At 47.4% G+C, this 18,125-nt stretch overlaps 1 protein-coding gene across 1 annotated transcript in view; it reads left to right on the forward strand.

The window, feature by feature from the left end:
• Positions 1 to 18,125, forward strand: part of LOC144111227 (tyrosine-protein kinase transmembrane receptor Ror2-like) — a 434,452-nt gene that overhangs the window by 173,456 nt on the left and 242,871 nt on the right. The window contains exon 3 of the mRNA XM_077644442.1: positions 15,443 to 15,570. Within this exon, the coding sequence (XP_077500568.1) occupies positions 15,443 to 15,570 (128 nt within the window). The remainder of the gene's footprint in view (positions 1 to 15,442; positions 15,571 to 18,125) is intronic.

Raw genomic sequence — 18,125 nt, forward strand, 5'->3', positions numbered from 1 at the left:
ACATTTTGATCGATTCAGTTTTTTACCCTAGCGATGCCGAATTCTACCAGAGATGTCGATCTGAAACGACTGCTCGGTGACGTATCTTGTCGCAAGGAAAGCTGAAAAACAAACAGCACTTGTGGAAACCGACAGGACGCCGCTCCATCGGAGCGCAGCCTGCTCACATCCTCCCAGCGGAAGATTGTATAAGAGCGCGGCTATATATGAGGTCGCAGTGAGTCGGGGCCCAAGCCGGCGTCTACTGCAGCCGGTGGTATATATGAGATCAGCTCTCCAGATTGTGGCGCGTGGCCTCTCTGTTTTCGCACAGCCGTATAACTACACACAGCGGCGTTCGGTATCTCCACTTCCAATCATGCCGTCGCGGCTGTACGACTCTCGCCGCCGCCACCAAAGGCGCTCCCTGCTTTGTGCTGTTGTTGGGTGCCTCGGATGAACGCACTACAGATGGAAGAAAGAGTAAAGGAAAGAAAGGAAAGAAAAGATAACAGTAATAACTCGATGCGCTGTACGAAGCACCCACGGGAACCACAAGCCCTGGAGTCCGCGTCGCCGGCCCCAACTTTGGCCTCCGCTGCGAACCGGAGAGTCTGTCAGTTCGGGCATCGTGATTGGGTGGTGGGTTCGAATGACTTCGTGGATATCTCTCCTCCTGCTTTATAGCTCTCTCGCTCTGACATCCGTGGATGAGCGTTGACCAGGCGGTGTATCACTGCAGATAATGCGACGCTTTGCTACCCGGCTGGATTGCTTCGGCGATATCTTCCGCGCTGCTTTCGTGGCCGACGACGTAGAGATGCAAGAAGTATTAAAGCAAACGCTTTAATACATGTTCCAATGTTAGTTGTATGTTTTGACCAGCTTTGTAGTATGTCGTTCATCACCTTCGTACCTGAACGGCGTCAGTCCTCGGGGAAACACTTGATCAGTTTCTGACCAATAAGAAGGTCGGAGAATTCCAATGTTGACCTAATGTACAATGTGAATGTATTGTCCATAGTCACGTGATCCAGGTCTGTGGTTCTGAGAGGCCCTCCCCCCAATATGGATAAGGGCCCTTTCGCGCGCGAGCGGGCTTGTGCGTGCGTGCGTGCGCGTGTGTGTGGGTGTGTGGGGGGGGGGGGGGTAGCGTGTTTGAGTGTGGGCGGTTGTTGAGTGAGTGCGTGCGTTCATGCATATGCCCTGTCTGCCTCGTTTGGTGGAAATAACTCCTACCCCTGCGAAAACTGTTGATAAAGCGAACAAGATCGAGCGCACCAAGACTTTCTTTGCGAACTGCGGCCGTTAACTAGGCACCCTCTAACAAGCCAACAAGCATTTAGCGATGACCGACCGGTTAGGTTTAGACCAGTTGTTAGACCCGCACTTATTACGACAAACACCAGACGGAAGGATTGCGCGGTTCAGGGCGAGTGGTCGTCGCCGATGTGGCCCTTTTTATTTGTGCAGAAGCAATTGCGAAGCATCAGTCCTGCAAACAAAAACCGCGCGTTCCAAACTTTTCCCCTTTTTTTATCCTTTCCTTTTGGCCAGCCAGCAACCTCCGGGCGGCTTTGTCGATCTCCTCTCATTCAGGTCAGGCCGAAATGCTGGCTCTCTACTTTCCGCCTACGGTTCTTATCGCACACAAAAACAACATATAAAAAGAAAAACAAGCGAGGTAGCCGCAGATCCGTGTTGACAGGAGTGGAACTGTACACCGCACGAGTCCAGCATGCGTGCGTGCGTGAAGCGGGAGAGGGCGACAGGGGCGGTTGCGCCCTCTGTCGGCGCAGAGAGCGTGCGTTATCGGGTGAGTCCACACACCGGGGTTCTCTTTCCGTGCGGCTAGGCTGCCTGCGCCTAGCGTTCGTTTGTCTTTGTCGTCGTCGTGGTCGTGGCGTTGGTCGCCGTCGCCCTAGCTGCGGGCTCCGCTCGCGGGCTTCGATTCCGGGGTCGAAACCGGGCGGAAGGGGCGTCGGCTTCTCCGTCTACATCCTCTTACCGTTTTCATTATCTTCATTTAACTCTTTTTGTTTCTTTTCCATGACCAGGAGCGCAAACGGTGGTGTGCCAGAATTGATTAGCTCGAAGCGTTTGCGAACTAAGAGTTGAGCATCCCCAGAAAGCCCGGAACCTTCTGCCTGTTCTCTGTGTGAGTAGGGCGCAAAACAATAGAGATGCATGAGGAGAAGGGTGCGGTCAGAGTACTGTCGTGTAGGCAGTACCTTCCGCTTCGCAGAATTTGGTCGTGCGCGTGTTTGTACGTATGTGCACATTCGGGTGTCTTTCTACGCGACGGCATTAATTGTATGTGCGTGAACTCGCGGTGTAGCAAAGTGTAAGGGATTGATAATGGGATGTGGATGATTGCTTGAGACAATCAAGTGAGTGTAGCCCTGGGATGGCGGATTTGATGGCAGTGCAAATCTGTGCGCTCCGCGGCGGCTGCCACCAACACGGGTCTTATTCCTTAACTTTTCGACGCCTGATCGAAGAGAAACCTGACCGCCGGGACGCCAAGGTCCTTGTCTGGTGAGCATGCGCCAGGGTTCAATAGCGCCTGCTTGACACACGGATAAAACCCGGGCTTCGCTGGCAGTAATTGTCTTGTCCTCAGGTTAAAAATGGCACGCATCCACCGGTGGTTAAGTGTGCGGGGGAAGAAGGGGGGGGGGGGGGGGGGGGGACTGCACGGGCGGTGACTTCCTGATGCCGAAAATATTTCTAAATAAGCTGTTTGATACCAGAAGTCTGACTCTTGAAGTAACGAACTTAATTCTATGCGTACTATCAGTAACTATTTGTGGGGAAAAGGCTTTACATGCAGTAAATAGAAATGCTTGAATTTCTAGAAATCATTGGCGCTGGCTGTAGTTGAAATAGACATACAGGAATCTTTTAGCAAAGTAAGCCGTTTCGATTCCGAGAGGAAGTATTGAATCTAGAAGTACATATTCATTCTACCGTGGAAGCATAGAAGCCCCGAGGGGCAGAGCAGCTCGGCATTTTTTCTTCCTTCCCCTCCTTATCCTTCGTGTTGTCATTCTTCCGCCTGGTCTTCATATCATGAGGCGACTGCAGTGATATCGTGTTTCAGTTTGCGTTGTTAGGAAACTGCCACGCAAGGCAGGACACCGCAAAATTCTTATAAGCGCATGTCCAGTCCACGGCATCGTACTCCTGATATTCTTGCGCGGGGAATTTTCTGCTTGTAATATCAACCATCTTGAAGTGTAACCCCGCGCGACTTTTTCTCGTGTTTCATTTTTTTTTCTTTGGTACACAGATTGCTCGCTGGGTGTTTTAAAAATTTATTTCTGTAACTTTTTTTTTTGCGGAACGCCTGCGCTGTGATGTATATTCATGAAGCGGCTTGTGTAAAAAACGCGATTTTTTTTTCCTTACTGAGTACAAAATTGAGGCAACCGCGTGAATATTTGCGAATAAGTTCGTTTATTGAGATTCCATAGCGCTTTGAAGAACCACACGCGGAGAAAATAATTCCGCGACCCTTCCCTGATGCTTGCCTCATTGCCCGCACGCAGCTTTGTCACACGTGAAAAAGACTAAAAAAAAAACTAGATTCATTTAAAAGTTTGTTCGCTTTTCATTCATGAAGACTAAGGTTAGTGCGCGTAGCGCAGTATTAAAGACGGAGCTATTTTTCTTTATTTTTTATTCCGGTCATATCTTATGCTGCCATTTATTTCCGTGCCCGACGCTGTGATTTAAATGTTCTACCTTGGCAGCAGTTCCTTCTGTCTGTTCCAGTCTTGCTAAGCAGTACCGAGTAAAAAGGTTTTGGCCGGAAATAATATCTAAGAGGGTTGACAAAATCTCTCAGCTTTAGGAGCACATAGCGTGCGAACTTGGTAGCTTGTACCTATAGTTTAGAATCCAGGTGCATCGTTCGTAGCACGACAATGCAAAGGAAAACTTATCTGAAAGTGCTTCCTCTTTCAACGAAAGCGCTGTCGTGTTTAGCGGCACGTGCCTCGCAATGTTCACTTATGCGTGCTTCCAGCATTATGTGCTCGTCAGATACCCAGCACTCTGCTTTCATAGAACTCTCTTAAAAGCAGCCAAATCTTCAGAAGCCCTTTTTTTTCCTACGAGCAGGCTTGCCTGCACGACGCATTGTTCGATCCCAAAGAGCACAACCGAATGGAGATATGTGGTGGTGTCTACGACGCCGTTTCTTCTACTTCTCGCTCTGCCATTTGCTTTCTCTCTCTCCACACAAAATAAACGCGCAAAAGGAATCGCTCTCTAAATCGCATCTGTGTTGAAAGCCACGCCCCTTCCATCGCAGCGTCCAGAGTAAAGCTCGCCTCCGCATCGAGTCGGCGGTGGAAGGCTCTCTTCTCCATCCCCCGACGCGGCGTCCGAAACTGTCGGCAGGGTTTTTACGGACCCTAGGAGAATACCAGCAGAAGACACCCTCCCGCAGCTTCCCCTCACGGTCCAGCTTTCAGTTCTCCAGTCCACTCCTGCCTTTCCCCTCTTGACGCAGCGTTATATCGGATCTCACTCCTTCCTAATCCCGAGCTGCTCCCGAAAAAGCGAGTTTTCGACGGCTGCCGCCTCTGCCTGCTTTCTGATTCCCCCCCGCCGGTCTTCGTGCGACCCTCCTCTCCGCCTTTTAAAACACCCGGTAAAAGCTTTGCATGTGTACAGACGTTTAGATGGACGTCCCTAGCGAGAGGCATCTTTAAGCTCGTATACAGAGTGCCTCACGTCTTCATCCGAGGCCGTCCGCTCCCTCTATTATTCTCTTTAGCGGACGATGAGAAAGCCGCGGCTGGTTGGCTGTCTACGGCTCCGAGCTTTCAGAGCTCCTTTAGCGTGGCTTTGTTTTGATCCGGGCCCGCGCCTCGCTGTGAGCCGTCGAGGGAGGCCCGCCGCTTTCACGAGAAACACATCGCGCTTTTTCTGCCTCCCACACGCCCCACTCACTCCTCCCTTGCGCACTTCATCCTTAGGCCCCGGTGTCATCATCGATGTCTCATCCCTTACACTTTCCGATCCTAAGTGGTTTCGGCTCGTCGACTATGCAGCCGGCCCTCCGTGTGCGCGCTCTCTCCTATCCGCGCAGTTCGCCTCTCTTTCAATCTCTTAGACCGGGCACACATCATCGTTGTTCGGCGCGAACGCGAGGCGGTTTCGACGGAGGAAGAAAAGAAAAACTTTTGTCGCGCTTTTCGTTCTCGGCGCGATGTTCGAGAAATCCGGCAAATGCAACGGACGCAGAGATCGGGGCCGTAGAACGCTATGTGCACTCTACACCCTTCCTCTCTCGCCCTTGTGCGCCGTTAAAACGAGTGCCCTCTCTCCCTTTCTCCCGAATGCTGAGGGGAGCGGCTGGAGTTTTGTAGCAGGTACGCCGGGAGCCGCTGAAGAATTAGGTATTACGCGGAGCTGGCATCATGTCGCGGCTTCTGGGCTACTGCCTACGGGACTTCCGGATTACGTGCTGTGGGATCATTCTCTGGCAGCATTGAGCGTCCTGTATTTTCTTCAGTGTACGGGGCGCTTCAGTATGAAAGGCGATAATATGCCTATGCAGAAATATGAATTTCTGGTTATTTATGTAGTGAAATTGAAAATAACTTACGGCTATTATATGCCAAGAGTATAACTTGTTAGAAAACAAGAAATAGTGTGTTTGCACACGTAATTATCGAGTAATAATTAATTTAGTGCCACAATTTTGTTGTCTTTCGTATTGGAGATCCCTCTACATTTTCATACGAATGCCTTTACTTTGCGTCGGCTGCTAGTTAAACTCTTGATTAATGAAGATAGAGAAAATTGCTTTTAACCAAGCAGCTGGTATTTTATTTTGGCAAGAGTAACGTAATTGAGGTGTGCGCTCAACGTACGGTAACAACTGCACGCTAACAACAACAAAAAAAAACTGGGCGCAGGGCTACGACGCGTACAGTCGGCAGTAAATATTTGCGAGATGCGTGCCCTAGGAGAACAAATGAACTGTTGCATTGCATGGCGACCCAGTTGCCTGGCACTTGCCTGCATTTTATGGTGATAGCCTACGTGAAGGGGCCAAAATAATTTTTTTTTCGCAATCCATGCACTTTTCCTGCTGACTTTACCTGCCCTTGTGGCTGCCCGGGGACCGTACGGTGACCAATCGGAACAGCTAGCGACTCCGTGCACAGTAGTCTCCAGCCAGTAGCGAGTCCATCTCGCGCGCTAAAGTTTATGGTACGATATTTCCACGCGCCATTAATCGTCTTGGGACTGCCCTCCGCAGTCCAAGGTGGTCGGCCCTTATCCTCCTAATATGCAGAGCTGGTTATTAGCTCCGCCTTCTCCCGGTAGCATTTCTGATTACTAGCACTCTTTGCATATCCCATTCTAGCGCATGTGTTTCGCGGACAGGAATGGCAGGCACACCGCAGCTTGGCGCTGGCGGGTCGCCCGCTTCAGGTGCACCGACGTGATATAGTACGCACTTCGTTTTCGCAATTGCCAGCTGCCATTGACATTGACAGCGCGTCATTCCAAGCACGGAGCATAGGTATCTAGTGACGCAGAGGCTTAGCGAGAGCCGCGGATGAGACGTGTCCCCATCGGCTGCACAGACAGCTGTCAGCAGCACCTGGACTCGCACTGCATGGTCTCGCTTTCTCGAAGAAACAAGAAGAAACCATGACTGGCTCTCCTGTCCATGTTGCTGCTTTGTGTTGCGTGTTGCTGCTTATTGGAGTTTGTGCGCTTATGTGTATATATATGTTTGCGTGTACATGTGTGCTTCTATATATGTGTGTATGTGCGTGTGTGCGTTCGTTCGCTTGTGCGTGCGTGCATGTGTGTTTTAAAGGAAGACACCCAACCAAGCAGAGCAGAAAGTACGTCTGATACCGCCCCTGTATATCGACTTCTCTTCCGCGCTTCGGCAGGAACAATGGCCGCAACTCGAAGACAGTGAACCGAAGCTCCCCGAACAGAATGGTGGTGGTCTGTCAGGCGGACTGTGTGTTTTCGCGATGAAAAGAAGCCGGGGCATTGGTTGCCCCACCGTCTGTCTCGCTCCTCAGGCTACGCTGAGAACAAAGACCTTTATTTGGCCTCCGTGTGTACCGCTCTTTGCGTATATGTGTTGACAGTGTATATAATATGTGTCCTGCATGCGGCGGATCCGAAGCGCGCTCTATGTGCTACGCAAGTAGTTTTTCATAGCGGGTCATCGAAGAATTTTGACGTGAGCTGCGCCATCTGGAGTATGTATGACGAGTAGGTGCCCTGTCAGCTCTAATAACGGCTCACTTAGTGGCCGCAGTGTTTCAATCCACAGGAGCATATTTGTAGAGGTTCTGAAGGTAATCTTTGACGCTGAGCTATTCACCTGACGATGAACTTACCCGCTTCAGCTTGATTAAGCGTACCTAACGACTTCGCCGTTGTCTTTTGAAATTGCTTTACACAGAACATCCGCTGCGAAAATAGGCACCGCTCAGAGAGACTGGTATCCTCTTGTGCTGGATAGTTGGAACTCTCGAAAATAGGCACCGCTCAGAGAGAATGTTGTCCTCTTGTGCAGGATAGTTGGAACTCTCGACAACGTGTGGTGTCTGGCCGTGTATTTCAGGTGGCCCGTACAGTAGTCTTGTTGTTGACGATGAAGGTTGTGATAATGATATCGAAATTAGAGTGAGGCGGACTATTACTGTGGTATTGCCTCCTCTGCTTCGCCTGCCACGACAGCGATATGTCTGGTGATTTTCTGGATGCCTTGTCATCTTGATTTGCTCATCAACCTCCTCGCCTCTTTTCCTGCAGAAGTGTAGTCTAGGGCTTTCACACCGCAGGCCCGCCTTTGCGTCCGCACTGCCAGGGGTCACCTGCTGCTAACAAAAGAGCACCTAAATGTTTTTCAGTTTATACTTGGCGTATGGTGCAACGGACGCGAGATTCGGAGGTTCTGGGTTCGGATCCCTCTGGCTGCATGGGATCGTTTTTCTTCTAGTTTCTAATCATTTATATTTATGCCGTAAAGTAATTACAATGTTAATTTTCATTGATTAACACCAGAAATATAAAGATATAGAAAGATTTTTAATGATTTCCTTTGCTTCCACGCCTTTTCGCTTCCTGCATAAATATATCATAACAAGCCCTTCGTTTCCCTACACTTGCCCACTCAGTAGGATGATAAGTTATTCATGTTATAAAGGTTAGCTTGGAAGAAGAATAAGAAGATCAACAAAACGGTATCTTCCACAGAGTACACAAGCATCCTTACAAGAGGGTGATGATGCATTGCTGTAGCAAATGCACTCGGCGGATTGCGTTCATGTCTGCAACTTTGTATAATATAGAAAGTATTCGTGTTAATGGCCCCATAAATGATTTTTGTTTCCACTTTACCACAGCCACTGGAAATTAGATAAAGAAATATTGAGTTTATAGGTCTGATCTCTGTACATGGGTCGAATTTGTTTTGAAGTACGTTGAGTGAAGCGCGATTTCAAAGGCTAATGACCTCCGCGTTTGAGCACTGAATGATTCTTCGGCTTTCTACTGCTTAGTAGTGGGTTAAAGTGAGCTCGTACGAGAGCTGTAACAACGTTCCGCAGCCTGCCTCGAATATCAATCATGTCTCGGCCATGCGACGTTATTACTACGTGGGTATCATTACTAAGGCGCTCCGCAGGCAAAGACCCCAGTTCCGGAACACCGCCGCCCGTGTCGATGTGGGTCACGACCCGAGAGCCAAATTAACGGTTTTCGTCGGCCACAGCGTCCCTCTTATCTCAGGTTCGCCCGATGGGAGAAGCGATGTCGGCGGATCGTTCCGCGCCAGTCGCTGGCCAGGCGAGCGGAAGAGCAGCGGTGGTGCAGAGAGGCACCTACAGAAGAGCCGCGTAGCACAGCACCGGTGCTGTGCGTGGAAGCGAAGAGGCGCTCGTAGCGCTCCTGGCTGCACATCGGGAACCCACGGTCGCTGGTGCGTGACGGGAAAGCCTACCGAATGTTCGGAAGGAACGGATGGATGGGCGTCGATGGGTTGCCAGGAAACTGGACACGTAGCTGACAGAATAGTGTGTTTTCACGAGGGAGAGCCGTTTTTATGGCGGGTTTCCGAGAAGGAAGAAGTGAAGCACGAAGACGTATATCTGAACGCTTGTTAACCCCAAATAGGTACACTCGCCATCCAAAGGTCATGTAGCGAAACATGAGCGAACGATTATTTCTTTCTGTCTAGTGTCCATTGCCTGAGAGTTAACAATGAAGTGCGTGTTTCGAGAACCGAAGATTAGGCTGCATTCAAGGCTATGTACGAAGACAGCAATGAAGTGAATTTTATATTGTCCTAGCACCAGACTCCTCGTTAGCTGAAAATCTGTCCTGTCTGCGGATGAAGCCTCGTAGCGGAGGGATCAACACCTGTCGGATGCGACAGACACAGCGCCCTGTTTGTTCCTTCTTGTTATCTTCACGTCTTAGCGTTGGTGCGATAACGTTGAAACTCGCCCAAGCTACCATCTGTACCGCGCTTTTTCGTGGTCATCCCCTACCCACTGAGGGATGAAAGGCGTCTTATTTTTCTTTCTCTTCAGCTATAATTTTTCTCTCTTTTTTATTTCTTGCTTTTCTTTGCTACGCTGTGCTTTTCGCTCTCTCCTCTGGCGCCCGGATCATGTCCCTGCGGGAGCGCCCATCATCAGAGCGCGGAACTCGACGCGCCGCTCCGATCCCCGTGCGTGGAGCGATTGGCTGGTCTCCAGTCTGGGACGACAGAGGTCGCGCCCCCTGGCGCGGCCGCCCAGATTACACACCTAGCGCGTCTACAACGGTGAATGTCGATGTAACTTCGCTCCTTCGCAGTAAATACGTGACAGTGGGCGTCAACGAGCGTAGTTTGTAACGAGCGTTGTCATCGGCATACGGCTTAGTGTTTAAACATTGTGTAGCAAATTAATAGCGATAAATATTTGCACGTTGAGGATAGTGTATATATAGAGACCACGTGGCTGCTGCCTAGCAACGGAACAGAAACTGAAGAGAACAAAACATGCAGAATTTTCGGCCCGCGTCTTGTGATACAGTGATACCATAGAACAGCGATGGCCGGTGGCACCGGACGTTAATGATTGGGTGCCTCTTAGCAGTGGCTTTAATATTTGTTACTTGTCTTGGTGGCGGAGAAGTTCTAGAGATCTACCGCTCAGCTCGGCGTCGTTGGTTCAACACCCGGCCATAGCGAACGCGTTTCCATCGTGGTGAAATACATGAACGGTCATGTACTAATCACATCGGCTCATCTTAACAAACCCCAAGTTGTCCAATGAGTACCCGGAGCCTTCCTTTATATGATGTCCCTCTTTTTCCAAAATGCAATTTAGGCACATAATCAATTCTTGTTCGAACCTCGCTCAGATTTTTTGGTTCTCCTAGTCTTGTCTTTTCGTCTCTGCATAAGGTATTTCGTACTCATTTACTGCTGGCAAAATAATTGCATAAAAGCATCCGTTATGCTGATTACCGCCCTTATTAACTTCTTGGCCACCTTCCTTGGCGTACATTCTTTTATCTTTAATTGCTCTCAGGTTTATGGGCATCTCTCTACATTTATGGGATGGTTGGAAACGCTCCAGAAATTTAGAAAACACGTTCCTTGCCCATTTGTGTCTGAGCTAAATGTTTTACCCCAGCCTGCTTCTTATTAGAAAGGCTGCACCTTCACTTGCTTTTAAGCTGGTAAGAGACGCAAATTTTTGAAATAAATTGCGGCATTTTGACCATTTTTCAGGCAGAAATAAACTGCAAGCATGCATTTTTTAATTTTATCTTTGGCTTTCTATGCCTTTAGTCGTTTAGGAGCCGTTACTCATAAAGTTAGAACCTAATAGTCGGTGGCCTTTATTTCTCCCCCATCTTCCATATTGTTTGTGTGTGTGTGTGCGTGTGTGTGTGTGTGGGGGGGGGGGGGGGTCTCCGTATATACACTATCCTCAACGTGCAAATATTTATCGCTATTAATTTGCTACACAATGTTTAAACCCTAAGCCGGATGCCGATGACAACGCTCGTAACAAACTACGCTCATTGACGCCCACTGTCACATATTTACGCGCGCGCGCGCGCGCGCGTGTGTGTGTGTGTGTGTGTGTGTGTGTGTGTGTGTGTGTGTGTGTGTGTGTGTGTGTGTGTGTGTGTGTGTGTGTGTGTGTGTGTGTGTGTGTGTGTGTGTGTGTGTGTGTGTGTGTGTGTGTGTGTGTGTGTGTGTGTGTGTGTGTGTGTGTGTGTGTGTGTGTGTGTAATCGTAGGAAACTATGCCGAAATATGCAAACGTAACATTCCTTTTCCTTCTTTATTCTTCGTTCCATCTTTACGTCAGCACTCTAACAGGCATCTATTTTACATTCGTCTATTTCATTTTGCTTGCTAAGCCTAGCGACGGATAACTACGAAAAGCATAACGACCCCCATTCTTTACAGCCATTCGGCGGAATATAGCTTTCACTCTAGCAACAGCGCGCTGATTAACGTCCACAATTTTTTGCTCTGTATATTGAAAAACAAATAATTTATCTGTTTTTCTTTCCATCTCTAATTTCAAGCCCGTATTTGTGCAGTGCGGCCTTTGAGCAGAAGCAAAACTTTCTCCTTTCAGCAGGCTCCCGTCATCTGTGTCCGTTTCATCTTCCCAATAATCCTTTTTGGTAGATTGACTCGATTCGTGGGCAGAAATAACAAAAAATGCAATAATGCGATAGAATTCAGGCGGAAAGATAATAGCCCTCTGTGTAATAATGAAACGTGACGAAATAAAACCGCTGCGCTGTCCGAGGTGGAACCCAATATCTCCATTGCTCTTGTTCTTGGCGGAAAATTAAAATCGAGGAAATGGGGAAGCTCCTAGGTATTCTTGTTACTTCTTTACCGTCTCCTTTACGCCACGAAGCGAGCGAAATTTAGATATAGGAAGTTGTCCCTTATTGTACGATGAAACGACTTCCCAGAAATTATTTCTGCAACCGAGAGAGCATTTCAGACAGTTGCACTGAGCTAATAGAAAACGCATATCTTGAAATTGCCTGTGCAAATAGCGCAACAGAAAATGCCTGTGCATACAAGTGAAACTCCCATTTTCTGTCTTCGGGCTCAGGCTTTAATGTTAAACCAAATTTTATTCCTTTTTTTCCCCTCTGTGTTTTGCTTTAGCCACTCGCGCGATAGGCGGTGCGCCGACTGTCTTTTGCGGTTTTTTTTTATTTCTCTTCGATTTTTTGCTCATGTGTTCCATTGCATGTTATGCCACTGCGACCCTATGCACGTAATACCGTCCACGACTGGCCTGCTCATGCCAGTTTTTTTTTTAGTTTTATTTTCTCCTTCGGTAGTTGTGCTGTCCTCTTTGCAATACTAATTCAGAATTGAAACAATGACATTCTCCTGGGCAATTTTCTTTAATCTCCTGTGCAATGCTAGCACTAAGGCAAACACAAGTGCTCTGCTTTAGTTTTATTTTCGATTTTTTTTCCATGCCAAGGGAGGAAGTGGCGAAATACAGAGGCGGAAACATCGGTCATTTCTTTTAATATGCAAGCCATACGCTCGTACAAGGTAACTGGCTTTGTCGTGAGTCTCAGTTAGCGTTTATTTTCTTTATCTTTTTCTAAGTATTTACCTTTATCTGTCTGCACTTCTCTCTTTGGTGAAGATGTCGAAATGGAGTTTTTATCAAAGAGATTAGATTAACGATTCTTTGGCGGTTTATTTTACCTGTGTGGACTTTTTGCTGAGATGTTCCCCCTCCCTCGGTTCTTTTTTTCTGACCTGGACAGTTGCGGCAGCTTTAGTTCCTATTTGGTTTTTTAACCCCGTGTTTCGAATATAACGTGATCTGAGTTTCTAAATGGCTCTGCCTTCGAAGCGGGGACAATGAAGTCTTTACATTCTGAAATTCCGGCCAGCCGTATGGTTGAGGATGGCGTTCGCGCTTTCCAGAAAAGCCATATTCATCATACCGTGAATTCGTTTCGCCCAAATGTGCATTCGTCGACACCTATTGCTTCTGCGCTCTGGAGGGGTGATTTCGGGAATGACTCTTTCTCAGTGCAAAGTAGCGCGCTGTTAGCGGCTTGGTAAATGAACCGGCATAGATGTTCGCTGGAAATCGCTCGCTTTTAGTCTCTAACACATCATTCGTTTCTCGATTCCCGTGTTCGATGCCGATTCGATGCGCTCCAACCGGGTGGCGTCTGTGCCCGTGAATTATGCAGATAAGCCGATTGCATGAAATGAGCAGAGGTAATTCCCTAAATGGGACTCTTTCCCGTCATCAGCAGGAGACGAACGTTGCGCTTCCGCTTGTTCATCTTCATGTCTCGCGCGCATATCGGTATTATTTTTATACTTAATACAGGTTGCAATATCGCTTTATTCCTTTTATCCTCTGGCGTAGCTCCTACTGGTCGCTCATTGGGAGAGAAGCTTCTGAAATCGCTTGATAGGAGCGCCATCTTCCGGAGTGCGCTACAGACATAACGGTCGGTACATGAAAGCGGGTTCGAATCGCGTTGCCTGTGTGTCGCCGGCGAAACTGCTCTGCTTTCTTTATTAGGAAAACTTTTTTGGGGGCGAGCTGATGCTGTCGCTCTTGTAAAAAGTTTTAGCGCGAACAGGCACACAAAGCCAGAATAACGACACACGCACGCACGCACGCACACCAACACATACAGCGTGCGTCCGGAAGACGCAGGACACTTCTTTTTCTTGTGATACTTCTATTTTTAACGAATTAAAATCATTGCTTTCGTGTGCAACGAGTGTCCCAGGTAACGCCGCCGAGCGCATAGCGGGCACGCGCATAAAAGCGTTGTTGCTCCCAGGCGGAGACGACAGGGTGTCGTATTAACGAAGCGTGAATGGGAACAACTTGCCCTGCCGTGCTCCTCTTCGGTGCTTTGTGTCCGTCCTTCGATCCCTCCAGCGACGCTGAGTGAGCTGGTCCCGGTCCCCGGGCACACCTAGAGGTGAACCCGCTATGCCCTCTGTAATGCTCTCTCTCCTTTTTTTTTTCTCCTTACGCTGCGTGTGCCAGCGGGTGGCGACGCATTAGCGATTCGACAGGGTGACATTAATGAAGCGACGACAAATGGCCGCCTCTCGTGGAGCTTCGTAAGCAGCTTCGTCTATGGAGGGCTGAAAGGAGCTTTGCCCTTTTGTTACTTACTGGTTTCTCGTTTCCCCGCACAATGGCGCAAAGATGGGAGGGGAAGACAGTGGCTGAAAACCGCACAGTGGTGTGAAGAATATGCGTGGTTAACTTGCGTGAACGCGCGGCGCTGGCAATACTGTGGGTGGGCAACTAGTAATGGATAGGAACTGCAGATATTGCTGTATCCAGAAGTCTGCCGAGCATTGAGTGGATCAGAGTTGCGCTGTGGTGTAACTGCTTGGGGACAACAGGATGCAGAATTGCCACACTGTCCGGAGTATGAGAGCTCTTTTGTGCTCAGCCGAGAGAATCTTTCGGGCTCAGTTTCCATTTTAATTTTTATTTCGATGTTTCTGGTTTAGATGTTGGCATTCTTTGTCGGAGCCAGCCGCTCATTGTGTAATGTAATGAATCTGTAACAAAAAAAAAATCTGAGCAACCCACGTTGAAAGTTCACGTGTCACTTTAGATTAGTTTGGCTTCGCTGTTGGACGACTGGTCGATTGGCCTTGAGTTTCAGGCTAAACATCAAGACGCCACCCTTAGTTCAACTATGCTTATTAAATTGCACATTGTAGAGTCAGAGGCACTGATAAGCTCTGTAATCACTCGAGATGCTGCTGCCAAAGACTCCCATTGGTATGTGCGTATTTTCGTCTGTGTTGTGGTCAGGAGGAGGAAAGAAGTTAGTCTAGTTGGTGAAGAAGTGTTTCATTGGAGGCATAAATCAGTGACAACAGACGGGCAAGGTGGAAGAACTGCGATGTACGGCTCACCGTCGTTTGTACACAAGCACTGAACTTTCGTCTGCCGGGAAATATTTTCTGTTCGGAACATTGATTATCTTGCACCGTTTTCTTGAGAAATGCGCACACTTTATTGGTGAGTACAAGGATGCGAGGATCGTACCTTATCGGGCTGATACCACATTTTATGTCGAGGCAGTCTTGACGACGATCGCAAAGAAACTTTAACACAGCCTCACAAAAATCACAACTTGAGTAACCAAGCCATCCCACTGCGATGATGTCTTCCAAACTTCTTTTCTGACACCAGAGGTGGCACCTTCAGGCGTGGCACGTAACTAAGAACCACTGATTTGAGGTTTTTACCCTGCGCCTTTTGATTGCCGAACTGTGATCGCAGAAATTATCACGCCGCTATTGATTAGCGACACTTCCTGCGTCGCCATTTTGACCGCGAAGGGTGCACATTATTTGCTTTACTACTCCGCATGACGTTTTCTTTTTTTCTTGCGTTTTCCAGTGCCGGCGGAGCTTGAAGGACCTCCTCGAACCACCCTCAACGTGTCAGCGGGCGCTGCTGTAGTTCTACGCTGCGATGCTGAAGGAAATCCGCCCCCTGTGATAACCTGGTTCAAGAACGGCAAAAAAGTGAGTCCCTGCCGCAGCATTACCTCGCTGTTCAAGCGGGCTTGATCTTAGTGCCTCAGTGATGGTCTTTTCTTTTGACCTTGAAGGTCGTCAGAGTTTGTGTAATTCTACCCTCGCCAATTATTTCCATACAGTGGTTATCCAACTGTCGGCGGCGATTCTTCTGAGTGCTCCTACAGCGCGAAGACAGTTACAATTCGGTTGCGCTCTGAAGAGCGCCTCTAGGGTCACCCTAGTTCTTTTTTTAACTACGCGTGATCGGCACACCTCCACTTTCGCTTTTTTTTTTCGTAGTTCAACGATATATTATCTTCACACTTATTGCAGTACATCCTTCGCGCTAATTTCACACCTGTATTTTCATTGTCCTCCTTGTGGTAACACCAATCTGTCTCTGTTTAGTGACCGATATGACGACAACGCATGTTTTACTTTTTTGATAAGGCGGCTGCACCCAGTGTGTAACACGCAAAAAGGAAATCAAAATGCGTTCGTCAACAGTTTACTGTATTACACTGGGTTTCTGAAGTTAAAATATTAATTGGTGAGCTGAACGAATTTGGCATTGCTACCTGTGGTCTCCGAACAAGTTCCAATGGTCGTTGTGTATAGCCTCGTTATATGGTTTTGTTCCTCGCTTCCTTTCCTTCACTGATGTAGGCCGCACAAAACTTTGTTTCGGAGCCTAAGCAATGCTCAGTTTTTGTTGCATCTTGTCTAATGACTTACCTTGCATCCCTCAAAATAACAGCATGGAAGTCATTTGTCCTCAATTCGTGGTATTTTGTTTTCTCGAATGTCTTCTAATTCTGGCGACACACCCTTGCTCTGGTACATCAAACATGCAGTCTACACATTTCTTCCTTCTCTACAGCAGACGTTATAGCATTGACTGCACTCGTGCAGACGTTTTCTCTCTTGGTAATAATAATAATAATAATAATAATAATAATAATAATAATAATAATAATAATAATAATAATAATAATAATAATAATAATAATAATAATAATAATAATAATCAATCTTTATTTTTCGGTGCCCAGGAACAACCCAAAGGTCTTGGTGCTGGTACACCATTCACACGCACAAAATGTAAATTTATTTCACTACAAAGGAAGACACTCAGGGGAGGTAATGCAGCAGTCAAGGCGATAGAAAAAAAAAAGACATATAAACTAGGCGTGACAGCAAGCATGAAGCAAAAAAGCGAAAACAAGAAAACAGCGAGAACAGCGGTAAATGAAAACAGCTAGAACAGGCAACAGACATATAAATAACTAATGAAACAATAAACAAAGAGAATGAACGACCGATAACAGCCAAGTACAGCATATAGAAAAATACAAACAAGAATAAAGCCAATACTAATATGAACGAATATGAAACCTCTGAAATACAAGCTAGAAATACAATCATACACAATAAGAAACGTAATTAGTGAACGCGTTACAATCAGGCGTGAGTATACAGTATTAAAGAAATAATAATAATGAAAACAAGTACACGTGATGAACAATTAAGGAGAGAAAAAACAATATAATACCGGTGCAAACGCACAAGTGTAGTAAAGACAAAATGCATGAAAGGGGAAGTTATGTATGAGAAAAAGAGTGCTCAAAGTGGAACGTCACGGACATCCAATATAAAGGAAGGGAGAGAATTTTCGAATATATCTAGGTGAGGACAAAGAGAATTAAACAACTTCTGCATTCTGTCCAGAGGGGAGAGGGAGTGCAGGAGCGCAGAAACTTGGAATGGTCTGAATTCCCTTATGCTCTTTCGCGGTACACGCAAAAGGATACGCGCTAGGAGCTGAGGGCATAGAATGTGACCATGAAGAAGTTTATACAAGAAAATTATATCTGCCCTCACGCGACGGCAGCTAAGAGAAGGAAGCTGCAATGAGTTACTCCGTCTGGGACGAGAGCTGGAAGTTTTGCAAGAAAACCGATGTTGAAATATGCGTAAAAACTTTAGCTGAACTCTGTCGATTTTTTCACAGTTCGACTGGCAAGTGCCGTTCCAAACAACAGACGCATATTCCAAAAGCGGCAAGCATATGGAGAGGTAGAGCTTTAAGAAAGGAAGTGGGGATCGAAACTCTCTCGAAAGCCTGCAGATGAAGCCGAGTGTACGCATAGCCCGTAGAGCAATGCGTTTTGTATGAGAGGAGAAGCTGAGGCTACGGTCGAAAAGTACGCCGAGGTCATTAATTTCATCAACCCTGGGCAGCGGCCTACCATTCACAGAATAAGAGTAGAGAAGACTGTGCATTTTACGCGTAAATGAAACAACCTTGGTTTTAGATGAATTGAGAGTGAGCCCATTCTTCAAGCACCAATCAGAGAAGGCGGATATGTCAGATTGCAATGACAAGCAATCGTGAAGAGTATGTATTGCCTTGAACATTTTTATATCGTCCGCATAAAGGAGAAATGAGGAGTTTTTGACCACGGAGGAAACGTCATTGATAAAAACAGAGAACAGAAGCGGGCCTAATACCGAGCCCTGAGGAACTCCGCTGGTTGGAGTGTAAACAAATGAGGTCTGTC

The sequence above is a fragment of the Amblyomma americanum genome, chromosome 11 (assembly GCF_052857255.1).
Source record: "Amblyomma americanum isolate KBUSLIRL-KWMA chromosome 11, ASM5285725v1, whole genome shotgun sequence".
NCBI lineage: Eukaryota > Metazoa > Arthropoda > Arachnida > Ixodida > Ixodidae > Amblyomma > Amblyomma americanum.